This window comes from Nicotiana tabacum, chromosome 13 (genome assembly GCF_000715075.1).
Source record: "Nicotiana tabacum cultivar K326 chromosome 13, ASM71507v2, whole genome shotgun sequence".
In the NCBI taxonomy this organism is placed as follows: Eukaryota; Viridiplantae; Streptophyta; class Magnoliopsida; order Solanales; family Solanaceae; genus Nicotiana; species Nicotiana tabacum.
The window spans coordinates 100,942,634-100,963,626 of record NC_134092.1 but is presented as its reverse complement, the minus strand read 5'-3'; the positions used below and the strand labels follow the sequence as shown (position 1 = coordinate 100,963,626).

General features: G+C 36.5%; 1 protein-coding gene across 3 annotated transcripts; it reads right to left on the bottom strand.

Moving 5' to 3' along the window:
* Positions 1 to 2,175: 2,175 nt before the first annotated feature.
* On the bottom strand, positions 2,176 to 19,666 carry LOC107772812 (sodium/hydrogen exchanger 6). Of its 3 annotated transcripts, XM_075228245.1 has the most exons (24): positions 19,583 to 19,666; positions 19,359 to 19,474; positions 19,049 to 19,248; positions 16,880 to 16,931; positions 16,708 to 16,767; positions 16,555 to 16,579; positions 16,376 to 16,461; positions 16,177 to 16,288; positions 8,263 to 8,325; positions 8,067 to 8,086; positions 7,860 to 7,957; positions 7,335 to 7,363; positions 6,910 to 6,941; positions 6,774 to 6,821; positions 6,614 to 6,674; positions 6,431 to 6,528; positions 6,255 to 6,330; positions 6,141 to 6,160; positions 5,859 to 5,956; positions 5,666 to 5,775; positions 3,232 to 3,315; positions 3,030 to 3,142; positions 2,788 to 2,864; positions 2,176 to 2,626 (listed from the first exon to the last, which is right to left on the bottom strand). In XM_075228245.1, exons 3-24 carry the CDS (start codon positions 19,230 to 19,232, stop codon positions 2,574 to 2,576), a joined length of 1,599 nt encoding a protein of 532 aa, XP_075084346.1. In that variant the 5' UTR covers positions 19,233 to 19,248; positions 19,359 to 19,474; positions 19,583 to 19,666; the 3' UTR covers positions 2,176 to 2,573. The 3 variants fall into 3 exon arrangements, with proteins under 3 accessions (XP_075084346.1, XP_016447767.1, XP_075084345.1); XM_016592281.2 differs by lacking the exon at positions 19,583 to 19,666 and having other exon boundaries at positions 19,359 to 19,497; XM_075228244.1 differs by lacking the exon at positions 19,583 to 19,666 and having other exon boundaries at positions 19,049 to 19,367.
* Between the last annotated feature and the right edge of the window lie 1,327 nt (positions 19,667 to 20,993).

Sequence of the window (20,993 nt, the reverse complement as noted above, 5' to 3'; positions counted from 1 at the left end):
CTGGAAAATAATTAAAGATGACACCAAGATCCTTACAATTTAGTATATTGGTGACAGTCTCTCACACAATAGGTGAGATTTAGTTGTTATTGTTCCATTTCCAAATTCCCCTTCTTTGATCCCTCAATAAAATAGAAATTAAAAATAAAAACTAAAGAAAAATAAAGATGACGTGCTTTATCATATATCAGAATTAGATCAATTACCAAAAGAGAGAGAAAAAAAGCTTAATGTAGTTTAGCCAGTTTCCTTAGAGAAACCAAAATTCCTTACTAGTTTTCACTTACAGGTGATTTTTATTGAAAAAGGGGAAATGGATCTTTCAAACATGAAAACATGTGGTGCGAGTCAATAGACGAGAAAAAGCCCAAAACAATACATTATTTTTGGCTTTAAACTCAAAGTCATATATATTCTTTCACATGAAGCACTAATAGTCAATTTACTTTAACAAAGTGGTGCACTTTTAGTCATAACACTGAGAAAAAATCCAAAACTATACATTATCTTTGGCTTTAGACTCAAAGTCATACATATTCTTCCACATGGAGTACTAATAGTCCAAAGTGGCGCACTTTTAGTCATAACACTAAACACATTTTAATTTTTAACAGAAATCTAAGATCTGACAAAATATATGTTCTATTTATTTTCTTGTTTACTGAAAGAAAGAAAGATGACAGATTTATCTAGATAGTAAATAATAAATATAAATAAAATTTACTTACTATTTATCTATTTACAATTTATTTACTATACGTAAAATATACATTTACTAAGAAATGTTAAACACCGTTAATTTTTATTTGCAATGATTGTTATCTAGATAACCTCAAATGTTATCTAGATTTTTTTTATTAAATACATAAAATTTATTTTTATTTTATGTATATTTACTATACGTTGACTCCCCTTAAAATAAAAAAAATCTAATAAATATATATTTATTTTATGTCAACGTATAGTAAATATTATGTATATAATAAAAAATCTAGATAACCTCAAAGGTTATCTAGATAAAAATCATTGCAAATAAAAATTAACGGTGTTTAATATTTCTTAGTAAAATGTATATTTTACATATAGTAAATAGATAAATAGTAAATAAATTTTATGTATATTTACTATTTACTATCTAGATAAATCTAACATCTTTATTTCTTTTGGTAAACAAGAAAATAAATAGAACAAATATTTTGTCAGATCTTATATTTTTGTTAAAAATTAAAATGTGTTTAGTGTTATGACTAAAAGTGCATCACTTTGTTAAAGTAAATGGACTATTAGTGCTCCATGTGGAAGAATATGTATGACTTTGAGTCTAAAGCCAAAGATAATGTATGGTTTTGAATTTTTTCTCTGACGACAACTTAATGCATAAGTGGGACATATAATCTTTCAAACATATTTTTTAATACTCAAAGTATCAAAATAACTACATTTTAACATTGTAAGTCTCAATTAATAGAAACCGTCTCACATGCTGGTAATAGTTCCTTAGTAAAACATATACTAACTAGACTTTGAAACTCATATTTCTGAGACCTCACAGCTCAACCTGATTAAAGTAAAAAAGACGTTTAGCTCACTACATAGCCTAATATCTCAAATTTTAAGGGAAAAAACTCATACTAGTTCATAATTATAAAGAAATCATGTCTCGTGTCATATAAGAAACTGTTGATATTTCGAAATTGACACCACCCAAAGATTTTAGTTGTATCATGTACCTAGCTAGATATAGCGGTGTCATTTCGAAAGAAACCATGATCTTTTTATCTTAAACAAACCATGATTTTTCCAGATATAGCGGTGTCATTTTCTCAAAAAGACTAGAAAAGGAGTCACAGAGAATTAAACAAAGGGAGTACTAAGTTTTCTTGAACTACGCTAAGTCCACCACAATTGTAATACTAAGTTCTTTCATACTGATTCTCCATCGCTCATTTCATCAGCTGATCATATCATATCTACAATTTGGTTTAAAGAAAGACAGTTTATGGTAGTCGTGATCCACATAGATCATGAACAGGAAGCTGGTAAGTTTGTCCAAAATACTGCAGTAACACTTCAGTTGTCTCAACAAACTAAACAGAATATACAACTTACTTGATAATCACGAAGGAGCACCCGCAACTCTTTACCACATTTTAAACTTGTACTAACTTGCAAAAGTTAGAGATGAAAATTTTTTAGACCTGCATTAACCTGTAAAAGTTAAAGATGAACGAATAGTATAGTCATTTCAGCATATACAAGCCACTCGCAATGGAATCCTGTTTCCGGTCCTAATCCTGGCTTGAATATTCATATTCATATACAATATATCAGGTGATTTGCTCTGCTAGGTATGCTTAATCCTGAACTTCCTATACTGATGCCATCTGTTATTTCTTTTTGTACCCCTAAAGAATCTAAACTTTTCGTCATAATTGATGCATAATTACAATCAACAAGACACTCATCCCCATTGGTCCGCAGAGTATGCTTGAAGTTGATTTTATCTTTGCAGCAAAATGTAGTTTGTACGAGTCTTGTCATCTGAAAATTTGACTGTGGCCTTTGAAAGTCAGTCAGTTGTGGCCATCATAAACACCTCTTCTGGAGCTGTGCATAATTGGCTCATCTGTGTAGCAGGAAAAAATAGTCATATTTGCCTGAGCTTCTACAGCTTGTAGAAAGTGATTTGCATGAGCTTATTGAGTTATTCGTTGTATATATGATTAGACAAAATAAATGATGAGCACAACAAGAAACATTAAAGAGTGTAAATGAAGCGCAGATTACCTTCATCTTCATCTCCACCTTGAGTAGTAAAGAATGGAGTGAGGTAGTTCTTGTCCAGTGCTGAAAATGAAGTCGTGCTGGAAAAAATAAAATGCATTAAAAGACAGGAAATGATGAGGACCACCTGTGTCTCCCAGCAGTAAACCCACTAGCTAGTTAGCTGGGATGACTTAGTAACATTGAGGCAACCAAGATTCAAATCTCCCTACGCTTACATTGTGTCACAAGCAAATAAACATTACCTTTTGTGGAACTCCTTAAGTTTCATCCTGAACCTGTTCCCTGATGACGATTCACCATCATAAGATTCATCACTATAAGAAGGAGCTATATATCCATTGTTCCCCTCAAAGGTCTAAAGCCAGAAAAGAGCAGGAGTATTAGTGCACTGAGCAAAATTCAACTTATTACACTGTTGACAAACAGCATTGCTAATACACTTACTTCACCCAAGGAGCCAGCATGACCATCACCCACAACTTCCAAGGCTTCTAACATGGTTCCTGTTGATCCTCCAATAATCAAAACCTGAAAAGTTGCAGTTTGATTAGATTATATTCAGAACATATTGTGGAAGAGATCATCCATCCAGTATGAAGGAAGAATGGGTACAAAAGAGTAATAGTAATCAAAATGGAAGTAAAGCGATAAAAATCAGTTTAAATGATTCTATATTTGGAAAATGCCAGACTGCATGGCTTCCGCAGAACACAGACATTATTCACCACCAGTTCGTGTCTGTCTTTACTAATCAGCTTTTTCTTGTTCTTTCTATTTTTCGTGATAAATTTCTCTAATTCTACTCCAACATAGAGTTCTCTAAGTGACTATCTAATACAATGATCTTTAGAGCTGCGTGTAATGTTAGACTTCTGTTTACTTTTATCTCACACATACATTAAGACCAGTTGTTAGAAAAGCCTGTGGTTTCAGATAGTGCCACTGTGAATAACAATGGTCTTACAGAAGCCTTAGAGGTCGTTTGGTAGGGTGTATAAGAATAGCACTGAACAGGGTGTATTAAACCATAATATTGTTACACCGTATATCCCGTTTTTAATGCAATGAACCAAACATCTCCTAGAGAAAAAGATACACACTAAGGGGTCGTTTGGTATGAGGTATAAGAAGGTATAGTGCTGGTATAAAAATTTAATACCACCTTAATACTTTGTTTGGTTAGCAAACCTGGTGTAAGTTATCCCGGGATTATAATTAGTACCGGGATAACTTATACCTTGTAGAGGGTGGGGTAATTAGTGCCGAGATAACTTATACCTTTTTCTTACAAATTATGCAATTGTCATTTTTAATAAAACATACCAAATAGTGGATAAAAAACAACACCAGGATAACTTATCCCAGCATAACTTATCCCGGCATAAGCCGTATTCAAACCAAACGACCCCTAAATGATCAAGTGATCATTATTCACCCATTCAATGGTTAAGGTTAGTGAGGAGTTCTAGCAAATGCTAAAATGCTGCTTCAGGTACTTTAATGCCCCAACCAATCTTGTGACCCGATAAAAAAACTAAAAATAAATCGAAAGCTAAAGAGTCTTGGAAAAATGTGAACGGAAATTGGCGGATTGGAAAAGAAAATATTTTCTTTAGGAAACAGAATGGTGTTTATAAATTCTGTGCTGGATGCGCTGCCAACTTAAACCTTGTCCATGTTCCAATGCTCAAAAAGGTAGAGAAAAGAATTGACAAACTGAGGGGAATATCTCTAGCAGGTCACAACAGGGAGAAGAAACACATAAAATTGGTCAACTCGAATACTGCCAGGGCAGCCAGAAAAGAAGGGCTGGGAATAAAAAAATAACATGGATCAACACAAAAGCAGGACATCCAACTCAGGAGACACTTCAATGATTGGGAACTAGAGAGCATATGCGAAGTTGCCAACTACTCCAGCACATCAGCAACACTCAAATATCACAAGGCATTCCAGACTATTTGATATGGAAAGGAAGCAGAAATAGCCATTTCACAGTTCAGCATACAGGTTTCTGTCCAGCAAACAAATGCTGGCTGACCACGGAAGCTTATTTGGAAAAATAAAACACCTTACAGAGGGGAATGTTTCACATGGCGGGTAGTGCACAAAGCATGTCCAACGCAAAACTTATAAAGGAGAGGAATTGTTATATGCAACAGATATGTGCTTTCTGAGGAAGGATATGAAGATACAAATTATTTATTCATCCACTGCAGACTGACAAGCAATTATGGGACGTGATGCTGAACCCACTGGAACTTCATGTGTATGCCAAGAAAAAGAGCTGTTACAGTGTTGGTTCAGGAGAGCATAAGAAAGCAGAATAGGAGATATGGAACACTGAATACAATCCCTGCGACCATTTGGTGGGTGGTGTGGAAAGAGCGGAACCAGAGAATTTGAGAAGGAAGAAGCAATGCATCCTTGCACTAAATTTCGATGTATATTTTGTTATCATCTTTGAATTGGGAGACAGATGTACATGATACAGGTTTCATGAAAGAATCTCTCAGTTCATTACGTGCAGTAAAAGAACCGAGCTTTTGTTATTTGGAAATGCACAGGCCCCGCAATCACTTGATGCTGGAAAAATATATTTTACCTTCTTTCATTTATTAAAAGAAAAACAGAGGCACAAAAGTTTTGGACCAGCAATTCTAATGCTTGCAATTAGCAAAGGAGGAAATTTTGCAGCTGCTAATCTGACTTCAATGTTTGTATCGATGTACTCATTCAATCAACTCTTTCTCACCCGCAGAATAAGAGTCATCTTATCTCAATTAGTTTCTCTTTACTGCTTGATCTCTGGATAGTTCATTCACCCATATTAGGCCATCAATAAGAAGTAAATCAAAACTCGAGTTAGTTGGCCTACCGTTAATACAACAATGGCAGTGGTAGCAGTGAATATTGTCTGACCGTGTCCTTCAGGAAGATCATGGACTGACTGCAAAGCAAGGGCAAAAGCCATCGCGCCTCGAAGACCTATATGTCAGCATCAATAATGAGTCAAATTAGAATTGAAAATCCAAGATGTAGGTTGAAAAAATAATTTCTTCACCACTTACCACTGTACCAGAGTGCTTTTTGATGGTTTGCTGGTATCTTCCGGTGTGGAGGTCGTACCAGATTCACCAAATATGCACAACCAAACACATTGGCAGCCCTTGATGAAAGAGAGGAAAAAGATTAGCAAATTATGTATGGACAACCTCGTGATCATTCTATCCAATCATTAACAAATTAGGGGGAAAATATAGAGCAATATAGAGCATTGGGACAATGAGCCAGGAATAAAACCATGTAGCCAAGGGTAATCCCAGAATAAGAAAAGAGAGTAACAAACATACCTTGCAATCACAATGAACAACTGGGGCGAACAAGGAGTTAAGGGTAAAAAGGTCGATTCACAATAACATTAAGGAACAAGTTTCTATATAAAAAAGACTACATGTCAAGGATACAATTGAGAAAAAAATAAATCCAACATGGGACCAGCTATGTTTTTCCATTGCGATATCAAATCCCATATATATAAATCTGCACGTTAAACCAAAAATCAAGCATTTACTGAAGATATTCAACAAAATGGGAAGTATGGAATATCACAAATCCTCAAGAACTTGAATGCCCAACTTACACAAAGGTTTCAGCCAATGATGATATCAGATGAAAGAATGCCGACACAAATCGCTGTGAACTTTCTGATAGATTTGAGTACGTATAGCGCTTCATAACCTACAAAACCAAATCCAGAAGTACTAAGCACATATCTTAGAAATTAGAAAATGAAAAAATGGAGAAAAGATAGATGAGAACTTACGACTCCAGTGAACAAAATAGACACTATGCCAGAGAGACCAAGTCCTTCTGCTAGCATATATCTGAAAGATGATGGTTAACGATAAATTACATGCCCTGATGCCAGGTACAAAAACAAGATAGAATGTGGAAAATTGAGGGAATCTGATGTAGTAGCTTACGAGAAATATGGAAAGAGGACAAACAAACAGCTCTCCAAGTTCTGAAGACTGCCAATGGAATTCGTGGAAGCACCATCAGTATTATCACAGTTAGAAACAGATCAAGCTGCGAAAAGCTATAAAATACTTGACTTACTTGTCAATATCCAAGCCAGCATATTTAAAAAGGTGTGTGGAGTCAAGGAAGCACAACGCTTTTATGAGCTAGAAAGCATCAAATACACATTTCATAATTTGAAGAGTAAAAGAAGTGGACAACACAGAAGAGAATGAAAAGACCAAAAAGGTAAAGGCCGAGAGAATGAGAAGATGAATAACCTTCACTGCTGTTTGGTTATGCAGGATATAAAGGTAAATAAATATAACAAAATACAGTAGAACCTTTAAGCTTATTAAATAAACATCATGATGCATTGAAACAATTAGCGATTATAGAGGCACCGTAATCTTTAGAAGACCTAGAGAGTTTGGTTATAAATCATTAAGAAGGCAACCCCTTCCTGGTTCATTTTTTCTGTGCATGAGCTGCACCATCGGAAGAAAGTAGAACATGAAGGATATCAAAGCAGAAACAAATCCAACTCCAACACCTGTAGAATCATAGCAGCAAGCAGTTAGTTGACTCCAAATAAAGCTTGAAGTCAAACTATTAAGAAATAATCACTGATCTTAGAACAAATGCATACAGATACTGACTCCAGCAGTTTCATTTGATTTTTTTTTTTGGATAAATTTCTGGGCTCCAGCAATAGACCAGCAGTTTTTGGATAAATTTCTGGGTAAGACTGCGTACAATAGACCCTTGTGGTCCGGCCCTTCCCTGGACCCCGCGCATAGCGGGAGCTTAGTGCACCGGGCTGCCCTTTTTCTGGGCTCCAGCAGTTACAACGGAATCTATTCAGACTGCTTAAAAAGAGAGCATCCTCTTGGTTTCGGGCTTTCCAGAAAATGACATAATTTGAATAGTTTAATTAGTTTTGTTTTCCTTAAAACAACACCTGCTTGACCTTCTCTTCTTATGCCAACATTAGCTTTCACTGAGAGAAGAAGATGAGAGGAAAAAAGTAAACAGTAGAAGATACTAACCAGCTGACAAGGAGCCCATAAAAGTTTCAAAAAAACGGACAGTTATCATGAAGTAATTTTGACCAGTTGACATGTTGCTTCTCACCAATGACATTGTCCTACAAAACAATCCAGTGCCTGATTATCAATCCATCTGGATCTATTCATATGTGCAGATGCTCCTTGAATATCAAATCCACAGCAATGGTTAAGCATACGTGTACTAACCTGTACAACGAAATTGCCATCTTCCAAGTGTGCAGCATACAAAGAAAAACAAAGAAATAAATACACAAAATACAAATACATAACCTTGTTATTTGGGATAAAGAATGCAAATACAAAATTTAAAGTGCCAATGGGAAAACAAGTAATCGCCATAGTGAAATGTCAACTTTTCATATAAAGAATGCGTAGGACTTACTGCATCATTTAAAACAGATTCCCCAAACACTAAAGCATATAGGTTCACGTCTGTGCCAAGCTCCTACAATAATGTTAAAGAAAAACTCATTCAACAAAAGCACAGCAGGCTTAGCCAATGATGAAACAGTAGACCTAGCTATATCAATTTGAAAGTTTTGAAAAGCCAGCATCACATAAGTTGGCAAAGAGAGATATCAGAAAGGTAATCAATTGGTAAAGAGAGAAATAGTTACTTGTATAAAAATGATAACAAATCTGGCAAAAAGAGATAACAGTTGCTAACAATATATAATACTAAAAGGTTTTATTTATCAAAAATAAATATATATAAGCTAGTCTACAGATCTGATATTCAGCCTGTGATGACAGAGACAGTTGAGATAGACCAGGATAAAAACAAATTTCTTCTCCCTCTTCTCCTTCTCCAATGTTACACTCTTAAATCTTTGTTCTTGAAACCTCAATGTTTCAAAGTCATATCTTGTCAATATTGAGTTAGCACAGCAACCGTGGCTCTCCTTTTCAATTGTCATATCTCCCTCAACGAGGTATGGTCTATTAGATTTTTCGGATTATATATACCTAGTTTATTGGCCTGCGATGAGCTTAAATGGAGCGACATGGTCCACGAGGATTTATATAGTCAACCCAACTTGTTTATGATTGAAGCATAGTTATTTTTTTAATCCAAAAATCCAATAGGACAATCATGTTGGAGGTACAAAACTCATATCTCCTCTATTAGCTAATACAATTTCCAGGCGTTTTGTCAAACACGATATTTTTTTTGTCGACGCTATCAGAAACACTACTTAAACCCGCTAGATTGACTTCATGCAAGTAGTTTCAACCAACAAATGGAAAGAAGCTAAGAGAGAATATTAACAAGAACACAACTACTCCCTTCTTAAGGTAGTTAGTGATGGAATCTGATCTAAATATCACAAAGTCTACCTTGCTAATCCTTATCCAACTCAAGAGCAGAACATGGACAATTCTCCATTATATATAAAAATAGCTTATACTTTAAATTTCGCTATCCTGTATTTAGCTACTTAAATAGGTAGCTAGTGTTACTTTCCCATGGGCCTTAGGCAGGTCGATCACTGATGTTCACTATATAGTGCTAGTGATTGGACTGTGATAGATCTGTTGCAAGAGGTACCCTAGCCTGGAAACACAATAACAAGGTTACGTGGAGGAAAGTATGGTGATGATCCCTGAGCGTCTATTTTGGTGCTTATGGATGAAGAGAATAGACAAACTATTGCTGTAGGGAAAAATGCAACTTTGCTAGATTCAGCACATTACCTTTCTGGACCCTTTTCTGGAAGAGTATTACGGCTTTTGGGAAAGACATAATGATTGTTGTGAATTTCTGGATAGATTGGCTACATTATAGGCTGATTTGCTCTGTTTAAGCCTTCCCTATAGAGCTCTCTAATTTGGAGAGCTACGCCACGCCGTGGTGTACGACTAGTAATAAATTTCTTTTGGCTTGTCTACCTGATTCTTGTTCCGTTTACACTACTATCTGTCACAAGATAACTAATTAAGAGCTGCACAGTTATGATCCTCGGAAGTTCTGTGAAGCACGGGGGAAAGTTCTACAGGTCATGGTCAAAGGTTTCTCCACAATCTTAGAACCCCTCAACTCTGCAACAATCCAAGATATTAGGAAGCAGAAGTATTTGTTGACAAGCTATCTTATTTAGCTTCCTTATTCATCTCCTCCCGGTATGGTTTCTCCTGATTGTTTTTTTCCCCTTCTTTTTAACCGAGAAATCCGTTGTTTTCAGCTTCGAAACATGGGCCCGGCCTTTACCCTTCTCCACCTAAATACCAAACTTGGACCTACCATACATCCTGCATCGTACTACCAAATGTGCCTTTGTCCCCGCCCTTCTTTATCAGTTTCTATCTTCCCCTCTCAACGAAACATGACTTAGGTTGCCAGTCCTAGCTGCTAGACTATAATTTTAGCAGAATAAACTTGTTCACTTCTCTATTCCAAAAAAGTTATACTTTGCAAGAAGCATCCTCATTTTCTTGACAAGGCAAATAATTTATTGATGTCGATTAACTCCCCATATAGAAACAGCACGCCAAAAAGTAGAGAAACCTACATTAAAATCTGCTCCTCTAATTAGAATCCATTCTGACTCTAATACTCTGAGCTTGATGCAAGGTTAGTTCCTAAATACTTTGCAAGTTTACATTTTCTCCTAAAATATTGGTGCAATTGAAGGGCCGATTCAGACTTGCGCTGAATTATTAAATTGAATACATTATAGAATATTGGATATGCATTGACCTCCTTGATTATTAAGCCAAAACTTCTTTTAGAACTAATATGAAATTGATTGTTCTTACACAGTCAAATACCTATGATATCACTACTAAGAACAAAGGCAAAAGCACATTCGCGAAATATGCTTACGAGTAATCCAAAATTCAAGACTAACACAAAACTAGAAACATTCTTCACTTGAACTACAAACATTCTTCGCTTGAATTGCCTTTGTCAAAAAATTCTTTACTTGAATTGGTTTAGGATGCTTTTTCTAAGATTATTACCAGATATCTTTTTGGTTATTAAGTATTCTCATTATTTCTGGGCTTCGGCTTTCCGTGTTATTAAAAGTGAAAAGTGCAAAGGGCGACAAGGCTTCTTAGCTTTAACCGAGATCGAAAAGAAAAGGCCACGCTTATTTTTAGGTCATTACTATGCCAAGGGCATATTCACTTTCTGCCTAGAGTTCCTCTTTCCTTTCCTTTGGTTTATAAGCCTCTACATATACTTAATATTCTTCCAAAATTGATTGTTTTAACAAAGCAAAGCAAAGGAATGTGCCACATCAGTGCTATATGTTACTTATTCTATAACTTTATCCATCTTCAGTGTTTAAGATTTTCTCTACCTTTGTCATTCATAAAAAAACAGTAGAACTTGTCTTAATGTTTTTCTAACTATTGCATCTAAAGTTAAAGTAATGCAGAGCTTTCAGAGTTATCTTAAAATCAGACATAGCAGCAGATGTTTGAGCACTACACTGATCAGGCAGCACTAGTGATCCTCCGACTTCTTCGTGGAGGTCTTAGTAGTCTATCTTATTTTGTTTACACTTTTAAGTTGCACCCATTTTCAGTTATATGCTTCAGTTAGATGCTCCACCAACTGGTCCTACTCCACGTCCACTGTCAGTGGACAAGTTGACTAGTATGTTATGGTTTGTCTCTAGTGGACCAATTTATTATGTGATTAGGCCCTTGAGCCAAGTTTGAGACTCGGCACAGTTTAGCTTAGAATTGCTGCATGTTATCTGATGGTAGGGGACCGCCCAGAGTCCTATTGTTTGTTTGACTTAGATCAGTCAAGGTTCGCTTGGTGGTTAGATTGCTCGCAAAGTGCGGGTCACAACCTTCCAGTTTTGGGCCGTGACAATTAGTACATTGATCTAACATATCTCATACTCCTTACTCAGTCGGCCTTCTGCTGGCGTTCATATACACAGAACTGAAGGGCTAACATGATCAATGACATTACATTGTAAATAGTATAGATGTGTAACGACCCGACCGGTCGTTTTGAGCATTTGTATTTCGTTCAGTCATTTGAAGTCTTGAGTAGCTTCATATAATGTATTATGACTTGTGTGAATCGCCGGTTTTGGTTTTCAGGTGTTCGGAATGGATTTGGAAGAATAATTTTCAACTAGGAAGCTTTAAGCCGGAAGAGTTGACCAAGTTTGACTTTTGTGTAATTGACCCCGGATCGGAGTTTTGATGGTTCCGTTAGGTCTGGATGGTGATTTTGGACTTGGGTGTATGCCCGGATTTGCATTTGGATATTTCTAGAAGGTTTCCGCACAATTTGGCGAAAGTTGAAAATTTGAATGTTTGGAATGTTCATAAGTTTGACCGGGAGTTGACTTTGAAGATATCGGGTTCAGATTATGGTTTCGGAAATTGGAATAGATTCGTCATGTCATTTGGGACTTGTGTACAAAATTTGAGGTAATTTCGGGTTAATTTGATATGATTCGGCACGAGTTTTGGAAGTTGAAAGTTCAAAAGTTCGTTAAGTTCGATTCGAGGTGCGATTTGTGGTTTTGATGTTGTTATACGTGATTTGAGGCCTCGAGTAGGTCTGTGTTATGTTTTGGGACTTGTTGGTATGTTCGGACGGGGTCACGAGGAGCTCGGGTGAGTTTCGGACGTGTTTCAGACCATTTTCCCTTCATGTGTGGTTGTTGGTACTGCAGTTGCGCTTACACAGGTGCGGTAGTCGCAGTAGCGAGGTCATTGGCGCACCTGCGAAGAAGGCTAGGCTGGGAGACCATCGCAGATGCGGAGTGTGAAGCGCACCTGCGTGTGTGCAGAAGAGGGATCATTTGCGCAGGAGCGAGATGTTGCGCATATGCGCGTTTATTGTCGCACCTGCGATGTCGCAGAAGCGGATGTTTTTCCGCAGGTGTGAGGGGCCGATTTTCCAGTTGTTTCCGCAGAAGCGGATGTCATGTCGCAGAAGCGGCTCATTTATCACAGATGCGAGAAGGTCTGGGGCTCTGGGCAGAACAGTATAATATCGAGGGTTTGCTTATTTGGTCATATTTTGAGTTGGGGAGCTCGGATTTGGGCAATTGTTTAGGCGATTTTCACCACATGGATTGGGGTAACGGACTCGGTTTTGATTATATTTCATGAATCCATCTTCGATTTTTGGCATTTGATTGATGATTTTGAAAGAGCAATTGAGGGTTTTTGTCTAAAATTTCATAAAGTGAATTTTCTGGGTTTTGAATATCGATTCGGAGTCGAATTTGAGTGAAACTAGTATGGTTGGACTCGTAATTGAATGAGTTGTCGGATTTTGTGAGTTTTATCGGGTTCCGAAGTGCGAGCCCGGGTTTGACTTTTTGGTTGACTTTGGGCTTTTGGTTAAAGATTCCACCTTTATCGATTGAGTTTGTTTCCTTTGACATTATTTGATGTTCTTGAGTTGCTTTTGGCTAGTTTCGAGTCGTTCGGAGGTCAGTACGCACAGGATGGTGTTTTTGGAGTATTGTTTGGCTTGCTCGGTGTTGGATTTGGCTTGTTCGAGGTAAATAACACTTCTAAACTTGGTGCAGAGGGTATGAATCCCTGAATATACGTGTTATGTGTTGGTGTTGAGGTGACGCACATGCTAGGTGACGGGCGTGTGGGCGTGCACCGTGTGCATTATGACTCGGTTGATTCCGTAGTACTGTGTAGCTATTTGATCTTGTTTTATTCCATGAAATTTCTATATGCTAGAGTAATTGAGTTGCGATCGATGTTAGAAACCATGTTTAGGCTATATGTTTATCCTGATGGGACCCACTGAGGTTATTTCTGTTGTTGAGTTATTTGCTTAAATTGCAATTATGTACTCAGTCACATTCATCATTTGCATATCATATCTCAGTCTTTGTTATCATTTATTGTTACATCATGTATCATAGTTTGGGATGATTGGAATGAGATTTGTGAGCCCGAGAGACTGGGGAGATTGATGACTGAGTGAGGCCGAGGGCCTGATTGTGAGTGATGATTATGGGATCGGGTTGCACGCCGCAGCAGGCCATATTGGCTTTATATATATATATATTATTATTATATGGATCGGGTTGCACGCCGCAGTAGAACTTATAGGCTTTATTATTATGGGATCGGGTTGATTGCCTCAGCAGGCCAGATTGGCTTTATATTAGCGCTTGGGCAGGATCCGCCCTCCGGAGTTTGACATACCAGCAGTGAGCGCAGGTACCGAGTGATTGAGTGTGAGACAGTGAGATTGAGTACTTTGAGAGTGTGAGTTCATGAGTTCATCACTCTGATGCATTACATTTGACATGCATACTTGGTATGTAGGCGTAGACTAAGTTGCGCGAACTCGTCGGTTTTGGTGCCGTCCCCGTCCCGATACGCGACGGGGATGGCGACGAGGATGGGATACGTCCCGGATTCGGTCAACCGACTTCGGACACTTTGACTGACCCAGCAGCGATGTAGATGGAACTTTGCGTTGAATGACTTTCATTTTCTATTATGAGGGAAGAACGAAGGGACGTGAACGAAGCGTGAATGGCTATTTGTAAGAGCTTGAAAGAAGTAGGAGGATTTTGAGCATCTGTAAGAGCTTGAAAGAATTTGGGGAACTGAGGAAGATGACCTAGAAGAGACGATACAGTTCCTTCCTAAAGCACTCTTAATTGTAATAACAATATAATAATATAATAATATAACCCATTTATTCTCCATTACTTCTTGTCCCCTTTATATAATAATATAATAAGATAACCCCTTTATTCTCCATTATATGCTTCTTGTCCCCTTTATTATATGTACTTGTGACACGTAATTGAAAGGCTGCAATTTGCAAATGTTTCTTTCTCATACAATATACTCCAGTAATTATTTCTAAATTAATTATTAGCATGCTGATTTTTTGCTACATAATTTATATATTTTAATCGCGCAAAATTAATTTATACGAAATATTTACTAGTTGTACATAATTTACTACTTGTATAAAAAGCTAACTATTATATTAGCGATCCCGTCTTGTTAGTACTTTTGAACTGTCGAAATACTTAAAATATAATTAATAATAGTTAAAATTATCGAAATATTTGAAATGTAATTGTATGTTTGATAGGAACCAAGGATGAACTTTATCTGACTAATTTAATCGATAACAAAACATATACACTATTATATTAGAGATCCCATCTTATTAGATCATTTGATCATTCCTATCAGTACAAGTTTTGAATTTTCTTAGTCGTATCCCCGCACCCGTATCCATATGCGGATCCTCACCCCCGAATCTTACAATTTAGATTTTGCTGCATCCGATACTCGGATCCGTCCCCGTATCGGATATCCGCACCCGAGTCCGAGCAACTTAGGGCATAGAGATACATTTCCTCATGATGTACGGTATTGTGACATTCATGACTTCACATGCACATTGACATGGAGGCGTAGAGACGTACTTTCCTCATGCTATCTGATAATGAAACATCTTATCTGTTGTTGAAAGTTTTTGGGAAAAATCACAGTTTTCTAATATACTCATATTTTGGTGATTTCGATGAAAGATTTGGGTTTTATTTTTATATTTGAGAAGCATGCCTATTTTCCGTAATTGTGAACGAGCTGAGCATCATGTCTTGGAGTTATTACTTGTACTGCTTTTATTATATTGTTACGAGTTGTTCTTGGTTATCGGTGTTGGACTCTGACCGTTTCGCCAAGCTCGTCATTGCTTTCAACCTAAGGTTAGGTTTGTTACTTATTGAGTACACATACTACACTTCTGCACCTTGCGTGCAGATTTTGGAGTTGATATTGCTGTGTATGGCGGGAGCTAGCTTTGAAGATGAACCTGCGTTCCGGTTGTAGCTGCCTCTTGTTCATGGTAGCTTTAGATTTATAAGAATTTGTTTATGTACATTTCAAACAGATGATGTATTTATTTCATACTAGCGTTGTAAACTCTAAATCTTAGAAGCTCATGATTTATACTATCAGTCCTCGGAAGTTGTATAAAATTCAATTATTTCATTTTCGACTCTTATCATTATCATTATATTGTGGTTTATTGTTAATTGGTTTACCTAGCGAGTGGGTTAGGTGCCATCACGACTAGTGAATTTTGGGTCGTGACAAGATGTCACCAGAAAAATGCTTTTTTAAGATAATGAGAAGGCACTCTTTTTTTATGGATTTTATTGTGTTGACATATGTTGTAAATTGTACAAAACCAAACAAACAAAAAGTAAAATAAAATAAAATAGAGAAGACACTCAAAAGTGCCTAGTCTAATACAGGAAGCAAAGCAGTTGATTAGAACTGTGCAGAATGCCAATAAAGAAAGACTAACCTGGAAAATAGACAGAACAGTGACAGGATCACTTGCCGATATAAGAGCACCAAACATCAGACACTCGACAAATGGAAGTTTGTACATGAGATACGTAACTCCACCAAGGTAACTGCAAAATTTGCATTCACAACAAATTAATTATATGAGCGTGGAAACTGATAATACAAAGAAAATCATGGACGCAAGCAGTACTCACACCAGAATGCCTGTGACAATAGAAGCAATGAAAGTTCCTAAAATAGCAAAAGTGATAATTGCTCCAAAGTTTGAGAAGAACGGTTTCTGCTTACAGCATCAATAAAAGCCATAATGTTAAGCAATGCAAAAACAAAAGGAGGTTGCATATCAAGTAAGTAACAAGAGAAGAAAACTTACAGGTGATAGACTAAATCCTGACTGAGTAAGCAAACAAGGTCAAGGAAAAGAACTTTTGCAAATAAATTCCCGAAGAAGCTGAATATTTAACTACAGCACGTGGAACGAAAACAATAGAAAATTTTCTGCAGGAAAGAATCTAAATGTGGATATAATATGATCGGTGGCAATAAAAAGAGAAAGAAAAACTCTTCATGGAAGTTAAACCATGCCCTGCCAAGCAAGAAGCAGAAGGAAAAAAAGAGTCAAAAGTCCAGCAACAAGAATCTGTAGAAATAAATAAAATCTTCAAGAACTAAATGGTGATGAAAATTCAAAAAATTACCTAATGCTTGTTTCTGTATTTGATACATTAGCCAATCCTCCTACAATCAAACCTGCCACAAAGAAAATCCATGCAACATAAATTTCAGCAAGTTCCAAGATAAATGGTATCTCAATCGATCAAGTCAATATCATATGCTGAACAACCTTCAAAATACAGTACTCGAATTGCATTTTACTGACTCACTAGAACAATGAACTATTACCAACATCAACCAAACCAAAATATCACAATCCCAAACTAGATGCGTTCAGCTATGTGAAGATTCTATTCATTCTACCCCCTTTGGGTCTCTTTCATTCTAATACTCAATTTAAGGGTTTTCTAAAGCTAGATAACACACTAATATACAGAGCTCTAACCAAACTAACAAGACTCCTAGGCCTAACGTAAATGCACCAACAACTAAATTCCCAACTAGTCGACAAAGCCTAGATGGATACTTTGCTCCACTGACTTCTTAAACAATTACCCACAACAACAAAGTCAAATTGGTGCAACAACATTCCCAGCAAATTCCAGCTAAAAGGATACCTCAATTTTTTTTCTTCTTTTCTTTTTATGACGGAGGTGTTCGGGCTAGCTTGCGTGTTCCTCGACTATTCCACCGGTACCTGCTGCCTCTCACCAGCACAGGTACCAGGTAACTGCCCACCAAAGCTTTTTTTTTTTCCTTTGATAAGGTAAAGTATTATTAATAAAAAGTATACCAAAAGGGTACACAAGAGTACAAAACAGATTATGCAGACATAAATTTTTTAAAACTAAAAATATTATTCTTTTTATTCTCAAAGCAAACACTATTTCTTTCTGTCCAAATGGTCCAGAAAATGCACCGGGGAATGGTCCTACAAAGCTGCTTCTGAAACTTTGATATCTTTTCCACTTGCTTGAATTAGACTCCTAACATCTGAAGGCATAGCCCAAATGACACCACAAAGATTTAGGAAGAGCTCCCAGCTTTGCTTAGCAACTTTGCAGTGAATAAAAAGATGATTTACCGACTCCAAGCTTTCTCGATTCTTCACATAGATAACACATGCTGCTTAAGGAAAGCCTCTTCTCTGTAGATTATCTTGAGTTAAACAGGCTTCTCTGATAGCAACCCATCCAAAACAAGCCACTTTGATAGGTGCTTTGGTTCTCCATAGCATTTTCCATGGCCAATTCAGTACATAATTAATCAGATTGTTTTTGGAGATGAGTGTAACAGCTCTTGACAGAATACTTCATGTCTTCAGTTGCCGAGTATGATGTGGTATAGTTTCAAAGTTTTAAGCTGGAGCCAACCATGGCATCCTCTCTATCTTCTTCAACCACAACCATCTCCAATATTTGAAATAATTGTCCATCTTCTTCCAACTCTAAATCATTAAAATCTCTCCAAAAATTTAGCTGCCACCCACTAGGAGAATAAAAATCAGAAACAGTCCCTGCTTTGTTGGTGGAGCAGTTGTATAAGGTAGGGAATTTAATGTTCAAACTTACGCCCCCCTCCACACATCAGTCCAAAATTTGATTCTGACACCATTGCCCAGTTTCAGTTTAGTGTATTGTTGAAAATGATTCCATAGTCTACTGATGTTACTCCAGATATCACCCTTTGAAGAGCTTTGACAAGTAGGGGGACACCCTTTGAAGAGCTTTGGCATTTATCAAATCCTTCCAAATGCTTACTTTTCCATCATTATACTTCCACAACCATTTATGTAATAGGATTTTATGTGTAGTCTCGAGTTCCTGGCCCACATGCCTCCTCCTTATCAGTATCACATTTTGCCATTTGACAACATGAATCTTTCTTTTTTCTGCATTTTCTTCCCATAAAAAGTTACTCCTAATAGTGTTCAATTTCTTTTCCACATTCCCAGGTAAGTGAAACAGAGACATCAGATCGGTTGGAATCCCACCCAACGCACTACTTATCAAAGTGAGTCTGCCTCCAAGAGATAAGTACTGCTTTTTTGTGTGAAAGGTAGCTCAATTTGAAAATGAGATGGTAGATTAAGAGCAAAATATGGAAAACCTTACTCGGCATTTTGAAAATTGAAATGCCAATACCCTACTCATATTAGCATTATAAGAACCCAGAAACAGAAATTAAACGCAAAAAATATGAAAAATTAAACAATACACAAAAGGAAAAAAAAGGGAGAAGTGAATGTGTACCAATTAAAAGAGAGGCACTGGCTTCAGGAATATAATAAAAGCGATGACGACGAAGGACATGACCAAGCACAAATGAGAGCACAAGCATCATGATCTGAAGAAGTATGCCTACTCCAGCGGCTTGTTGCTCTTTCCCTGGACTTGCTTTTGCCCCGGCCGGAGATATCTGAAGATGATCCTCCATTGGAAGTAAACACTGACTGCAATTTATGCAAAGTCAGCAAAAGCGAAGAAGAAAATCACCTACTTTGATCAACTATCGTATATTAGAGAGTTGAATTGGTGATTTTTAAGGAATCAACGGCGAAACCTAGCAAATTTTCCGGTAACGCGCTGGCTTTTAATCTTTTGGGTTTTGCTTGTTTGAAAAGGCTCTTTGTGAGACAGATGGAGAGTATCTAAGAGAGTCAGGTCTTGAAAGTTAAGCTAACAAATGGAAAAATTCAAAAAGTACAAGGTGAATGAATAATAAAATGGGAAAGGTCAAAGCAATAGAAAATGAAAAAAAGGGAAACTTGTATAAAAAATACTTACTACTATATATTAGAGGTCTAATTTGGTTTGAGGAGAAACGAGAAAGAAAATGTGGGAGAAAATTTATTTTCCTATTGGACCTACAAATTTGAATCTATGACACAAAAAGGCCAAATATATAATTTTTTCCTTCTATTCACGTAAAGCACACAATGGAGAGAAAAGACAAAAAACATACTTCTCTATTTTTTTTATTTTTTATTTTTAAACATTGAAAAGATAAAAAAAATATATATATATTATTATAGATCAAAAAACTTATTAAAAAATTTAGATGCTCAACTTATTTGTATTTTAACTCAGATGGTTTTTTTTATAAATAACACAATTCAAAGCATCTCGTTTTACTTTAGATTAGTTGAAGTTTGGCCAAAATCGACTCGATTAAAGCTCAGGCTGACCGAGCTAGCTTGACTCGAATCAATTGGTCTGATTGATCGCGTAACATTTATTTTAGGTTCATTTATTAAGTATTTGGAAATTAATATATTAACTTAAATATTATAAATTAAGTTTGTTATTTTGTACATCTTTGTTCGATTCGATTCGATTTGATTCGATGCAATTAAGTTTTTCCTAATAATGTAACTAAGCCATGCTTTATTGGCAACCTAATATTTAATTAAAAAATTAATTTTAAAATATTCAAATTATTAATGAGGTTCAATCTAGTACATATTTTTTAATTGTTGACTTATTCTTTTGACTCTAAAAGTTCAATTTATGTAACGACTCGACTTGTCGTTTTAAAAATTTACGTCACGTTCAGCGACTAAAGGTCACGAGCAGCTTCGTAATATGCATTATGACCCGCGTGTGTGGTCGAATTCGGTTTTCGAAAGATTTGGAATTAAATTGAAAGAAGAATTCTTATTTATAAGTTTAAATGGAAAGAATTGACCGGAGAGTTGACTTTTGAGCAAACGACCTCAGACTGAAATTTCGATGATGACAATAGTTTCGTATGATGATTTCGGACTTAGGCGTATGTTTGGATTTGGAAGTCCGTAGGATAATTCAACGCACTTTTGGCGAAAGTTGGAAAATATAAGATTTTTGGAAAGTTCGACCGAAGATTGAATTTTTTATAACGAGGTCGGATTTCGATTCCGAAAATTAGAATAGCTCTATTACATCATTTTATGACTTGTGTGCAAAATTTGAAGTCATTTCGCATTGATTTGATACGTTTTGACGCAAAATATAGAAGTTGGAAGATTTGAAAACTTATAATTCGACTCGATGCGCGATTCATAATTTCGGCGTTGTTTGACGTAGTTTGAAGCATCGACTAAGTTCGTATTGTATTTTGGGACATGTTGGTATATTTGGTTAAAAGTCCCGAGGGCCTCAGGTGGATTTCGGATGGCTAACGGGTTGATTTTTGGACTTGTTGAAGCTGAATTTTTTG